General features: G+C 44.5%; 1 protein-coding gene across 1 annotated transcript in view; it reads left to right on the top strand.

Moving 5' to 3' along the window:
• Window positions 1-15,211, top strand: part of NEDD9 (neural precursor cell expressed, developmentally down-regulated 9) — a 183,064-nt gene that overhangs the window by 59,916 nt on the left and 107,937 nt on the right. The window contains exon 2 of the mRNA XM_040984141.1: window positions 12,769-12,930. Coding sequence (XP_040840075.1) covers window positions 12,919-12,930 — 12 coding nt within the window. The 5' untranslated portion in view covers window positions 12,769-12,918. The remainder of the gene's footprint in view (window positions 1-12,768; window positions 12,931-15,211) is intronic.

Genomic DNA, 15,211 nt, shown 5'->3' with positions numbered 1-15,211 from the left:
CGTTTGTCACCCTCACCCAACCTCAGTCTACTGGACAAAGGGATTCAAAGGGATTGCTAGCTCGAGTTCCTTCCAAGGTTTTACTATCCAGGATTATCTGGTGAGTAGCCCTCTTGGCAGTGTGCAAAGAGGACTCTCCTGAGGTGCTTTTCTTGGGGGAAAGGTTGGAACAACCCACAGCCTTATGGGAGTGTGGACGGGCTTCAGCGTGAACCAGCGCGTACACACAGCCATGCCTCCGGAAGGGACCACTTTGTGAGGCTGGAACTCCATGAAGAGGCTACACTGAGTATGCATCCTTATGCTTGTCTCTGCCTTTATTTCACTCTTGACTCACCTTGACTCACTTGTGCACAACCTTTGCAAAAGGCCAAAAGAGACCTGCTCACAGCCAACTTCACACCTGTGCACTGAGCAGTGGCTCTGGAGGCGAGCGTGCAGGGAGGATGAGAGGGGGCGCTGTCTGCACTAGTCCTTATTCCTAGAGAAGGGCTCGGACCCTGAACTCAGAGTCAGGCGTCCACTCCTGGCCCCTAGCAGCTGTGGACAGCAGTCTTGTCTCATGCTGCCCGAACTGAAGTCTAGGACCCTCTCTGAGCCAGCAGAGGCCAGGGCTGCGTTTTTAAGCAGGCTGGCGCTACTGCGTGCATCTGGACAACCACAGAGTGCTTAATCACTGTCTCTTTAACACAATAACAAAAATGACCATAAAAACAGCAGAAACTAAATGAACTCTAAGTGCCCAATCAACCTCTCCTTTCAATAACCCCTGTGGTTTCTGAGGTTGTCACTGCGCCATGGCGGAAATGAATTTGAAGGTAACTGCGCTAATTCTCACCTCTGCTGTTACTGCTTTAAAGCTGGTCCCTGCTTGTCACAGCTCTTCAGAGATAAACAGTACTTTTGTTTTAACATTTTTTTTTAAAGCAAGAGACTTTCATAAATATCCAGAAAGACCAGAGATTACAGAGTTGGTCTATAAGACATATTTCAAAGTGATGTGTAATGTCATTTTAAAAGAGTGAGCTATTTCTTTTTCTTTTTTTTTTTTTTCAGCTTCAAGACAAAATAGCCAGGGAGCAGGCTGCCAGACTCTGAGTAATCTAATTGAGGTTTAATTTGCTAAGTATGACCTTATGTTAGCAACAGCTTCTGGGCAACAGGAAAACAAGACAGGCTAGCCAGCCCCGCTTCTCTGAGACAAGGAACTGCAAGGCAGCGGAGTGTGTAGGCTGATTGTGATTACATAACCCTTGTGAGTCATTAACGCTGTCAGAGGTCACAGAGAATTAAACGGTGACCACCCTCCCGTGGTTCCCAAGCACGTAGGCCCTGGACCTGTTCCCTACACCTTCCTTTCAGAGTCCCTTCCTTCCTCCTTTTCTGTTGATTTTCTTTTCTTCCCCATCCTGTGCTGTAGTAGGCAGAGGGGTCAGACTCCCCTCTCACTGCTCAACCTGTGCCTTTGCTGTCCATCCCCAAGGCTTCTTTGTCTCTGTTATTTCCTTCTATTCATGTGCTGTTTGATCAAGAGACAGAGGACTACAGAAAGCTGGGGATCTTCCATCCACTGGTCTACTCCCCCAGATGCCCATAGTAGTTAGGGTGGGCTATGTTGACTCCAACGGGCAGGAACTCAATGCAGATCTCCCACACAAGAGTCAGGGACCCAACTACTTGAGCCAGCACCTGCTGAGTGCCAGGTGCAGGGGAGCCAGAAGGCTGGAATGGCAAGTGGAGCAAAGGCTTGAACCCAGGCAGCCCAGCATGGGATACGGACATCCCAAATGGTGTCTTGAACAGATCCGCCAAGCACCTGTCCCCTCCTCTCTGGCTTTCTGGAACAGCACGCCATGCTGAACATCTTCTTCCTTCTCCAGCCTGTGTACCCTCCAGGAGTGATCTGCCACCTCCCTTTCTTATTTCATGGTCTCTGTCTGATTGAACTTCCGCGAATGCTCTCGCTTTAACTTCCATCTCCAAGCTCGTGAGTCCAAAATCTGTATCCCCACAGTCAGCTTTTCTCTGAACCTGGGCCAGTGTAGACAACTGCTTCCATGTTTTCTGCTCACATGACGTTCTCCCCATGAGATGGAACTTAATGTTCTGAGTCACATCCACCTTTTCCTAACTCTTCATTTCCTCTTTATGACAATGATATCAGAGTTCCCCCAGTCTCCTAAACTTCCCTATGGAAGAGTGCTTAACTTGTTCTCCACCTTCAATTTCTAGCTTCTTGAAATACATACACACAAGCATACTTGCTTATTTCCAAGGTAGAATGGTAGAGTGAGAGATGTCTCTTCTACCCAATGGCTCACTTCCCCCCAGGCTGCAAAGGCTGGAGGCTGGGCCAGCTGGAATCCAGGAGCCCGGAATGTTCTCCCAATCTACCAAGAAGATGGCAGCAGCCTAAGCAATCCAGCTGTTTCTGCTGCTTTCTGGGGCACTTTAGGAGACAGCTGGATAATAAGTGGAGACGTCGGGACTTGATGCAGGATTCGGAAGCAGTCTGCCCCAGTCTCCAGCAGTGGCCTGCCTGCTCCACTATAATACTAGCCCATCTTCTAGCTCGTATCAGTTGCCGTGCTCTTTCCATTTTACTGCTGAATAGCCATGTTCTTTTCTTCCTTCTCTCTGACATCAGCTTAATGCAAACTCCTCTTATCGCTCACTATATGTCAATATTCTCTCTTCATACACAGGGGAAACTTTGCAAAACTCCCAGCAGGTTCCTGAACCTGCAAATGTTATTCTATCTCTGATCTACTTTTTTTTTTTAAATACACACACGAAAAAATTTAGCAAATAAGTTAGGCACAGTAAGAGACTAATTGTAACTAATAGCAAAATAGAACAATTATATGTCATACTATAATAAAAATTATATGTCATACTATAATAAAAATTATTCAAAGCACCTTAGTTATTTCTGGAATTTTCAAGTTAATGTTTTAAGACCTCAGTTGACCAAAGGTGCCTAGAGCCAAGGAAAGCAAAACTACAGATGAAAGAGGTCGCTGTGCTAGCTCAGCCTTGCGAGGCAATGTCCCCAGCTCCACTCCAGTCACTCTTCCAATTCCACCACTATATTCAGTGTGATGGTTAGGGCAAGATAATGGGACTGAGTTACCTCCCCATTAAAATTCTTCAACCTTCCCCTGTTCTCTGCAAGATAACATTTGAAGATGACCACAGTGGTCCAGGAGACAGTGAGCTAAGGCAGTGGCCAGTGAGATGAGAGAGCAAGAGAGAGGGGAGGATGCTGGAAGCCCGAGGGGGCTGGCTGACTTGAAGGAGGAATCCCCTCTGTTGCTGACTCAGAGGACTGGGTGAGTCATGGTCCTGTTCTCTGGACCCTGGGGACCTCAGATCACGTCTCCCCCCAGGGAATCCTTCCTGTTGAGTTACCTGGGTGGGGCACAACAGACAAGGGAACCAAGACCCGAGGGAAACCCAAAGGGCTGGGCAGAGATGAGTCAGAGTAAAGAAGGAATACAAATAAATGCCAGATGTGTGTCAGGCCTTGTAAAAAGTGAGCACCTGAGAGGTAGGTCCACGGGAGGAGAAGGAAGGTGTTACAATGGCCTCTCTTCTGCCAGGAAAGTCCGAAACATTTGTTGGCAAGACTAGAGAGAGAATCCGAGCTGCATGCCCAGGAAGATGTGACGTGAACACAAGGGATTGAGAAGACTAAAAACTCCTGATGTTCATAAGACTGTTTGTTTCACGATCAGCACTGTACTCACCCGGGTACAGGTGTGTGGCCTTACTTTGAAATATCTTGTGATCTGTAGAAAATGGTCAACTTTATGACAGAAGTACTGGGATCCTCTACCTCTCAAGGCACACCTTTGGGTGCTTACATAACAATTCTTTCATCTCACTCTGTTCCATGAGTCCCACTCTTCCAAAACAAAGGCAGAGCAGGCTTGTGTAGCCCTTGAAAGCACACCCAAGGACTTCCAGTGTACCTCTAGGGACAATCATGTAAAAACCAAAGTTGTTTAAAGAGTTTTATGCCAACAACATATAAACTGAAACTAACCACCTAATTTGTACAGTGAAATTCAAGAAGCTCTACCACATTATGGTAACAATTTCTCAACTGCTTTGGGATGGCCAGACAAGTTCATTGGTACTTCTTTATCGGTTTTAAACAAATTGAATATTTATTTTAAGGAGCCTGTGGAACTGAATCATAAAATGATAATAATAATAAATTTTTAAAAAGATTTTAAAAATTACCAGAATATTTTACACATGGTCTGGTAGGAATCCTGAAGGGGACCCAAAAGAAGGCTAAAAATCCTATTATCTTTCCTGTCAAAGGGAGCAAAAGATCTGACATTTTGCTTGGGATACAGGTGGCCAATGGGCTGTTTTCTGAAAAATTTAACTGTCTTTTTCTGAGTTCCTGACTAAATAAACTGTGAGAATCCTGTGGTGGAAGAATTCCAACATCAATGGTCAAGAGGGACCTCCTCGAGTCTCACCACCAAGGAAGTGAAGTTGCTAAGGCAGACTGGGCCAGTTCAGGGGAACTCTGTTGTAGTTGCTGCCAGTAGAACCTTATTCTTGGTCCCCAAGGAAGGCACTGCTGTCTACAGGTCACTTCCAAGTCCTATGAGATGGCATTCATTGGCTGGTAGATTAACCCAAGAGCAACATTTAATTTACAGTGTCCAAGGTGTGAATGTCTGCCTTTCGTGCCATTCAATTTCAAGCACTGGAATTCCTCCAGTGCCTTATCTCAGCAGCACAAGTAGACTAAAGATGTCACTTCATGGACCAGCAATCAGGGAAAAAGAAGGATTTCCTTTTTTTGATCAAGAATGCATTTTTGGTCCCATATCAATTAAATATCCAAATATAATGAAGAATTAAAGATGTGTTTTTGTTTGACCTCTTCATTTTACACATTAAAAAAAAAAAAACCAAGGCCCAGAAATGGCTGTTATTCAAGGTCACACACATGGGATGGGAGTCCTGGCCTCCTGATCTCCAGGTCTTTGTTCTTCCTGCAATGGATAGCATCACACACAGCCAGCTGCTGAATGGGAGTTAGAGAAGGTTGGCAAGCATTTATCTTAGCATCTGTCCATGTGCCTTCCCAATAAGAACTTTAGTATAAGGATCAGGTACCACATTTAGACAAACCTCTTACCAGAGACGGGGTAGAAAAAAAAATGAACCAGGTGGTCTACAAAGTTCTGTAGACTAAGAACTGGGGTACCAAGAAACAAGGAATTTATGACACCTGTTTTGCAGTGAGGACATAGAGGCCACTTCTTTATCGTTCGTCTACTGGCTCACTCCCCAAATGGTTGCAATGCCTAAAGCAGGGCTGGACCAGCAGCCAGTTCTTCCGAGTCTCCCATGTGGGAGGCGGAGACGCAAGTCTCCACTGCCATCCAGGAGAAATAGCAGGGAGCAGCCAGGACTCAAACTGGTGCCCAAATGGGATATCAGTGTCGCAAGCAGCACCTTTATCTGCCACACTACAACTCGGCCCCACTCATCATGTTCTCTGGAAGAGGTTATTTTCCTCTTGCATCACCAAGAATTCTGATAGAGGCTCTGTGTCTACCTTGAACTAGGGTCCTACTCAACAAGCATTTACCAAGCACCTGCTATATGCCACATGCTGAACTGGGTGACGGGGGAACAGAGGGGTAGCAGCCACAGTTATTATCCTTAGGGGTGGCCTGATCTGAAAGCCTGTTCCTGGAGAGTGCTTGCTTGTACAGGGCCTCCCAGTCCCATGTAACAGAGAATGCACTTCCTAAGTCCCAAGCCCCAACATATGACCCAACACCAGACTGCTTTTCTAATCTGTGAGTATCTGAAATGGATAACTTTCAAGGTTCATAAATTAAATTACCTTAGAAAGTCTTATAACAAATTTCCTTTACTGGAAAAGAAATATATTTTATTAAATCAAATTTTTTGAAAATAATGTGCTATATGTGCATTTAACCCATATGATTTAACATGCAAAGCCTGCTTCTAATCACAGACTACTATGTAGGAAAGGAACTGAGATATCACCTAATCCAGAACAATTCTATTTTCTTAAGCAATAAGACATTTTCAAAACAAATATTACCAAGAATTTCAAAGTGTGAAGTAATTAAAACTGGAGTTACTTTGATCGAAGGATCAGCAGAGAGTCAGACCCAGCTTCTAACCTCTCGCTTCTTTCCTTCTGCTTCAGCTCCTCCAAAGAACGTGAGGTTGCTCCTCACAAAACCAGTGATCTGTCTGTTCTTGAGGTCATAGATGAGGAAAGTGAGAAATGAAGAGTTAATGATGGCCACAATCAGAGAAAGGTTGAAGGTAGGAACACAGGAGTTATGAGGCTCCTCTCCTATTCTCCACCCATTCCTCCATACATCCATACATCAACTTATTGTCTATCTGTCCATCCATCCATCTATCCACCCATCCTTCCATCAATTCATCTCTTCATCCATCTATCCACTTCAAAAAGTGTAAACTACTGAGTGTCTGGAAGGCGGAGAAAAAAAACCTCAGGAAGTCATCCTTAAATTTGTGGGGGAGGGGGCAGCACCGTAGTGCGGTTTGTGATGCTGCCATCCCATAGTATGGTGTCAGCTCAAATCCAGGCTGCTCTACTTCTGATCCAAATTCCTGCTGATGCACCTGAGAAGCAAGTAGAAAATGTCCCAAGTATTTCAGTGACTACCACCCATGTGAGATACCTGGATGGAGTTCCTGGAATCTGGCTTTGGTCTTGTCCAGCCCTGGCTGTTGTGGCCGTCTGTAGGGCATTAACTATCAGATGAAAAGTCTCTCTGATGCGAGCACGTGCGTGCAGGAGCTATGAGGAAAGAACTTGTTCCAAACTTCTCTCCTTTGGCTGTGGACGGCTGGTTTCTCTCTGCATATCCTTATATCAATTTCTAGTTTTGTCCAATTTTTCCTTTTAATAATTGCTCCAGCTGGTTAATAGACCCATCCAATTGCAGTATGACCTCATCTTGACTGTTATATCTACAATGACCCTATGTCCAAATAAGGTTCCATTCTGAGATAGGGAGAGTAGAATTTCAACCCATCAATTTGGAAGGAACACAATTTGAACCAGAGTTGCCTGGTGTCCTTTTTAAACAAAGGCCATGTGAGCAGTACTTGGTTAACTAAGGAAATCCCTGATTCTAGCTTCTTAGGTGGGCAGTGTAGCCTACGTGACCACTACTGAAATCAAATGAGGAGACAGAAAGGAGATAATGTGTAGAAGTGGCCTGAAAAGATGAGAGAGGACAGCATTGACAGGTGGAGTTATCCCGGGCACTAGGGCAGACACTTTCCTTATGGTCACAAGGAAGAGGGAAAGAGAAGGCGCTGAGGTTGGAATCTATAGATGTGGAGGGGGAAGTGAGGGGGTTGGCTTCTGATGGGTCCTGCTGCCTTCGTGAAGCAGTGCGGGTCGATTGACTACCAAGACTGGCAGAGCAATTGAAGCTTTCAGCTGAGGAGAGGAACCAGCAGTAAAACCAGATGCTGTGAGGAAAGGCATGCTCTGTGATACTGTATCCCTGAAAAAGATCTATTATCATAGTAATAGGAAAATGGGAGAATGAGCTGTCCAGGGAAGCAGGGAAGGGCTATGAAGCAGTAACAAGAGCCCAGATGGCATTGGTGACCATGAGTTTATAGTGGCACCATCTGCAGGGTGTGTGGTTTTTCCAGCGGTGCTCAACAGCTGTGCAATTAGTGTCGAGAAAATAAACAGTTGAGTATCCAAGCCAAGGTTGGGCTTTGGCCAGAAAAAAAGAATGCATTAAAAGGACAAAGGGGCCAACAGACAGTGTGATGGCAAGAGAAAGGAAATAAGAAACTCAGAGGCTGAAGAGGTAGGTAGAGAAGGAAGCGAGCCTGTGCAGAGGCTATGCCCATTTCTGCCTGCATCCTTGCTTTCTGATGCCTGGAGAACATGGGGTATTGCTGCCTTCTGTAGCAATAGATGCTGCCAGCTGTGGCTTGATAAGGAGCTGCAAGCTAATGAGCTCCCCAGCTGCTCTCCAGCCTCTGCACTGGTTCTGACTGGTCACAGTTGGGTAGCTGCCCCAACGATTCACATCCAGCATGGCCAAGATTTTCAGAACACACACACACACACACACACACACACACACACACACACACACACAAGCCTATGAGAGGAGAAGATTGACATCAGCTGCAAGTGTAGCTGGTGTATTGGTTTACCTGCTAGGTGTGCAGGGTAATTTGCATGTTACTTTCAAATGCTGTATAGATCAAACCTGTTTAAGATCTTGGATTTTATATGTGTAAATTGTTGAAGATCACAGATCTTTCCATACCTGCCTTGTTTTCAATAAAAGTTGGATATTATTATATGACCCCATGGATATCATGAGCACTGGACTCAAAACTTCAAGCTCTTCTTTTCAATATTTTCAAATGCAGATAATAAAAATAGGGAAAAAACTTCAGAAAAACTTTAGGGCAGTGATGGTATATTAAACTGTTTCTGAGTAATCAACACATGGGTGACAAAAGGAAACACAAAAGTCTCTTGGGAAAAATGATGCCACCGTGTAATCCATGAGCCGGTGATGATTTCGACAAGAGAACTCATACCAATTGTTGACCTTGTTTCATGGCTTCTCAATTATGGAAATGTACAGTGATGGAGCACCGGGGTGCACCATATCAGAAGTGGGGGTATAATGGAACACGCATCCCTGCTTCCAGATGAAAGATGGATTCCCAATGAAACTGTTGGACATGTGTAGACAATGGGATGCTGGACTGTCTGGCATTGTCTGTACCAGCAATGCTGGGGTACACTTAAACAAAAGACTGATAGAATTATGATTCCTTATGAAGGACTACACACCATTGTATTAAAATGGGGTGGGAATTTGGAGGGGGGGATCCTAGCCAATACGAAATTGCACCACATAATTCAAAATTCAAAATAAAAATATATTAAAGAATTATAAAACAAAACAAAAAACTGTTTCTAGTACAGAATGGATAACAGGTGAAAAGAGCACAAACACAGAAAGAGACTCGGAACACTGTCCTCTCCGGCTGGGGAGACTATAAATTGGTCCAACCACTCTGGAAAATAGTGTGGTACTTTCCATAAAAGCTAAAGAGATATATATCTGTGATGCAGTAAAAACTGCTCCTAGGGTTACACACAGCAGAAAATGATCGATACAGCAATGGGATTGATACTGGACACAACTCCATTTCCCATCCATGTTAATATGGATGAGCAAAGATTGGTCTGTTCACACCAGACAATACTACACAGTAATGAAAATTACAAAGCACAACTGCAGGCAACAGAATACATAAGTGTCATGGACAGAATGCTGAGTGGGAACCAACACGAAAACACCCATGAATGTCAATTCAGAGACAGAAGACAGAATCAAATACTTAAATGTGTAAACTATAAAGAAACTGGGAGAGGGGAAGATCATTAAGGCAGTATGCTTAGCTTTCTCTAGGCCTGTGCCTGCGGAAAAATTTAAGCAGAAAGTTATCCGATTCCAAAATTGAGAATACATAAATACGCTCCTTGTACTGCATTGCTTATGTACAAATCTTAGAAATATGTACTATATACAATTCTCTTCCATTGACTTCAACCCAAATGGGTATTTTCAGTTTTATTTTTATGAGCCATAAAACAAAGTAATAATATCTGCTGTTTTCCCAAAACAATATAGTTTCTGTATTCTTTGGTGCACATTTTTAAAAGAAAAAAATTGGAAGGCTTCAGATAAAAGTACAATGAAGAACTGTGTACTCTGTGCCCAAGTACCTAACAGCTATAAACAATTGATAGCTATTGAAGACAAGATGTTCCACCACCCACATTGCCTTAGGGCAGCCAGGAAGGCCATGTGAACCCTAGAATCCCTGAGTGGCTTATGATCTCTTGTTGAGACTTACAATTGCATAAAACTGGCCCTTAGACCCTGGCCATCTTCATTTGCTTTGCAGCCCATGGCCCAGGGACTTATGCCCACATACTCCCCAACCCTAAAGTCTATCTTTCCTCCTGACCTTCTACGAATACCTGCCTCTAGACCACCCCTCGAGAGAGCGGACAGAGGACAAATTTTAGGAAGATCTACAAGTGAAGTAGGGCCATTTGGGTGGGTAGTCTCTATGTCCTAGTACTTGGCACGCGGTCTAGAAAAGGCATCATGGGTTCCACGTGGCATAGTGTCTTGTCTCAGCCGACTCCTCCCTTTGAGAAGGTGCATGGTCGAGAAAGAGCTAGGAGCTTTAAAGCACAGCACCCAGCTTGCTTACTTTTTCTTTCTTTCTTTCTTCCTTTCTTTCTTTCTTTCTTTCTTTCTTTCTTTCTTTCTTTCTTTCTTTCTTTCTTTCTTTCTTTCTTTCTTCCTTCCTTCCTTCCTTCCCTCCCTCCCTCCCTCCTTTCTTTCTTTCTTTCTTTCTTTCTTTCTTTCTTTCTTTCTTTCTTTCTTTCTTTCTTCCTTCCTTCCTTCCTTCCTTCCCTCCTTTCTTCCTTCCTTCCTTCCCTCCCTCCCTCCTTTCTTTCTTTCTTTCTTTCTTTCTTTCTTTCTTTCTTTCTTTCTTTCTTTCTTTCTTTCTTCCTTCCTTCCTTCCTTCCTTCCCTCCTTTCTTCCTTCCTTCCTTCCCTCCCTCCCTCCTTTCTTTCTTTCTTTCTTTCTTTCTTTCTTTCTTTCTTTCTTTCTTTCTTTCTTTCTTTCTTTCTTTCTTTCTTCCTTCCTTCCTTCCTTCCTTCCTTCCTTCCCTCCTTTCTTCCTTCCTTCCTTCCCTCCCTCCCTCCCTCCTTTCTTTCTTTCTTTCTTTCTTTCTTTCTTTCTTTCTTTCTTTCTTTCTTTCTTTCTTTCATGAGGCTAAAGGCCTTAATACAAAAAAGGGCAACTTGGGAAGCCCCTGGGATCTTGGAAGAAATCTGTCTTGATCTGAGTATAGTAACTAATTTTTTCGATTCATTTTTATTGGAAAGGCAGATCAAATTTATGGAGGAAGAGGAGAGACAGAGTGAAAGATCTTCCATCCGTTGGTCCACTCCCCAAATGGCCACAAAGGCTGGAGCTGAGCTGATCCAAAGCCAGGAACGTCCTCCGGGTCTCCCACATGGGTGCAGGGTCCCAAGGCTTCGGACGGTCCTCCATTTCATTACCAGACCGTAAGCAGGGAGCTGAATGGGAAATGAAGCAGTGGGACACGAACCAGCACCTATATGGGATCCCAACTCTTGCAAAGTTTAGCCATTGTGCTGCACCGTAGAGCAACTTATTAAGCGATACACTTGCTTCATGTAATTTTCTGAGTGCTATGTTTCCCAGTAAAGTGCTCACAAAATGTGTGCATTAAAATATATTAATATCTGTTGCTGAAGTTAATGTGATTCCTGGAAACAAATCGGCTTTGAGTGATTGCCCTTACAAACGTAAACACCTTGGGCAGCTAAAACGCCTCCAGATGTGAGTACCAGAAGGGGACACAGAATGTTGGAGACCCAATGGCTGTCACTGCTGCTTGAGTGGAACTCCTTATGTATCCATGCAAGTGAGTCATGGGCCGTGTCCTCTGGCCTAGCCATTGCCAAGTGCCTGGGAGGAAAATGCCTTGCCCTCCTCGTAGCCAAGATCACAAATCCACACCAAAATCACAGGAGGCTCTTCCCCTCCTGGTATAGGCGAAGGGAGCCCAGCTCCCAGTGAGTCTCTGGGAAGCAATCCAACAAGCACTTCTTGTTCCCCTGGGGGAACTGGATGGGCTCAGCAATGATTGGCTGAGCACCTACTTTGTGCTAGGCAGAGCCCTCACTCTACGGCTCTGCCTTTTAAAATGTCCGCTTAGCTCTTCTTTGTTTCATTCTTGATGGAGAAAACACTTTCCTTTGACAGAGATCCAGGTTGGTAATTCTCAAAAAGATTTCCATGTGCTCTGTGTGGTTTAAAGATCAAGATTTTTCTGAGCTGTGTTTCCATGCTAATCCACAAACATTTTCATTCTCGCCTTTCTCTCTCCCTCACACATGCAACTGAAACTTAGAGCTGCGCAGACAATGAAAGGGAACTGAGAACTTGGCCACCAAAAGGCCAGTTGATTTCTTTTTCTCCGGGTTTTGCCTCTGAGCTATTTCAAAGCCGCATTTCCAAAACATCAGTTTTCCTCTTTTTCGGGAAGCAAGAAAAACATATGTCTCCAGTGACCTTTGTAAGCTGCCAATGGCTCCGGGTTGATAAAGGCAGCAACATACTCAATTAGTTTAAAGGAAGATAATGAGGCAGCCAGCACAGAGAGCAGGGAGGGGAAAAGCAATGATTAAAACTGCAGCTCGGAAGCCTTGAGGGCTCATGCTCACCTTAACCATGGATGAGAAACACCTGCCCATCACTCAGGACCCAAGGTTGCTCTTCTGCCCGTGTGTTTTCGCTGTGTGTTTCGCTGGAGTCCCAGTGACATGTAGTGGCATGGTATTTTTTTTTTTTTGGCTTGCCCATTGATCTGCAAGTTCCTGAAGGAAATGACCGTATTTTGTGCATCCTTGAAGCTCCAGCTGGTAAGATGCCAGGGCATCAACAAGTGGTTTTTTTCTTGCAGGCAAGAATAACTGAACGACACATTCCATGTACAAGACGAGGGACTTTGCATTTCCAGTCACTGCAATAGACTCTTTAGAGTATGACAAGTAACCTCTCTCCTCCCAGTGTTTGCCCACCTTTTAATTTCTACAACATCTCTTTGCAGGTTCAGGAAGCTGCAAGTTCTTGACTGTCAGCCCCCGCCAGAGCACACCACACGTTCCTTAGAGTTCTGCGAAGAATGAAAGTGGCCAGCAGCTGAGACACTGGGACTGTCCTCGCAAAGCCCCGGAACTCCTACACGCTTTGAGGGAAAATGTGGGCGAGGGTGAGTAGCCACAGAAAGACACACATTCTGTGATGAATGAGTCCCTCTGTGGCAGTAATGTAACTGGTGTTCCATTGTCATACAGGCCTGCCAGGAAGAGTTGAAAAGAAATGTTCATTTCACCCCCCAGAGTTTGTCCTGTTTAAGGAGGTGCTTTTCACAGACACACTTAGGTTCTCAGGGAGTTCCAGTTCGTTCAGAAGTCTTCTGACATGCAGGTAGAGCATCCTGTGGAATGCACTTGGTATGCAAAGAAGGCTGGACGCTCACTGAGTCACGTCGAAGCTGACTGCCAGGTTCAGGCATCAGCTGTTTCTCTGGGGTCTCCTTTCTCTCTCTCGAAATCATTCAGCTATTCATTTAAGAAAATCCACTTGGCCTATAGTGGAGGTTATAGTTAAAGTAATCAAGACTACCTAAAGGTGATATTAAGTAGAATAAATGACGTACAATTGCATCTTCTAACTGGCTTCCAAAGGAGACAGTCATCAGGGGGGTCCTGGGTGGTCACAAGGACCTGCACTCATAGCCTCACGCTTACACTAAGTGGAGTTCACCATGAAACAATTACTAAACCTTTTTGCATCTGTTTCTACATTTATCAAATGGTGATAGAAGAGTTGCTGAGAGGATAAAATGAAACAACGCATATAAAATAATTTGTGCTCAAATGATAATGTTCAGAGCAACAAATACTCTTTTATCACAAAGAATTAGCCATCACCTGCACACACACACACACACACACACATAGCCCCATGCAGGCACATCAATCCAAGGAGGGTTCTATTGCATCTACGGGAGAAAAGATGTAAATAAATATAACAATAAAGTCTTTCATTAAGTAATTTTTAAAAATTCCACTCAGGGCTGGTGCCACGACATAGTAGGCCAAGCCTCCAGTTGTGGCAGTCGCTTCCTATATAGGTTCCAGCTCGAGTCCAGACTGCTCCACTTTTGATCCAGGTTCCTGCTAATGGCCTGGGAAAACAGCGTAGGATGTCCCAAGTCCTTGGTTCCCTGTACTCTCGTGGGGGACCCAGTAAAAGCTCCTGGCTCCCAGCTTCAACTATGGCTATTGAGGCCATTTGGGGAATGATCTTTTTGTTAGATTCGCCAACCAACCATGAAGGAATATATCAGCTGAGTAGAAAAGAATATAGATGGCCTTTATGCAAATAAACTCCATTCCCAGGCCTTCCTTCCCCATGTAGTGAGAAAGACGTGGAAGAAGGAACTACAGAGGGACAGGAAAAGGCCAGGAAAGAAATGTGCAGGAAGTTTGATACCCTTCTTGCCGTGGAAGCTGAAGCAGGTGTCGCTTCGGTCCTTATTTGGTGAGGAATGTTGCTCTGTGTCCATCATTGGGGCAGCAGTGCTGCTCCCGGGGCGTGCCCGATTTCTGCCGTCCTTTCTGAGCTCTAGTCTGAGGTCAGAGTGATGTACCAGGTTCAAAGCAGGCTCCACCCTCCTCTCATAACCATGGCAACCATCACTTTCTCTATGTTGCTATATCTGGTCAAAGACAGCAAAAACTTGCTGTGACTTTTGTTAAGATGCGTTCTTATTTTATTTTATTTGAAAGGCAGAATTATCAAGATGAGCAAGTGAGAAAAACTGCTCTTCCATCTACTGGCTCACGCCCCAAATGGTTGCAGTGACTAGGACTGGCCCAGCCCAAAGCTAAGAACCTGGAACTCCATCTGAGTCTTCCACATGGGTGGCAGGGACCAAGCACTTGCGCCATCTCCCACTGCCTTGCAAGGCATGCGGGCGAAGAGCTTCATCCAAAGCAGAACTGCTGGGACTCCAAACAGCATTCACCCAGGATGCTGGTGTGACAGGTGGCAGCTTAGTTTGCTGTACAACAATGCTGGCCTCTTAAGTGATATTTTAAGGTTAAAGTGTTGATCCCTTAAAAAAAAAAAATCTCCCCTAATCCTAAAACTGCATGATAGAAATCTATCAGAGAATTGCATACTTCAGAGTCTTCATTTAGATTAAATGGCTAATCCAAAGCAGAACGTATTTATTTGTAACTCTCCAAATAATGCATCATGAATATTAATCTGCTTATGAATAGAGAAAAAAATGATCTCATTTGTTTATATGTATTCAACTAGTTTTATCAAACTGAGACAAGACAGAGATGTGCAGAGAGAGAATAAGCTTCCTTCTGCTGATTCACTGCCCAAACGGCTGCAGAGGCCCAGTCAGGGCCAGGCCAAAGCCGGGAGCCAGGAACTCCATCGGGGTCTCCCACATGAGTGGTCGGCATCTA

The sequence above is a fragment of the Ochotona curzoniae genome, unplaced genomic scaffold (assembly GCF_017591425.1).
Source record: "Ochotona curzoniae isolate NIBS_2020 unplaced genomic scaffold, NIBS_Ocur_1.0 contig_4064, whole genome shotgun sequence".
Classification (NCBI taxonomy): domain Eukaryota; kingdom Metazoa; phylum Chordata; class Mammalia; order Lagomorpha; family Ochotonidae; genus Ochotona; species Ochotona curzoniae.
The sequence above is the reverse complement of the archived record's forward strand: the minus strand, read 5'-3'. Positions and strand labels throughout refer to the sequence as shown.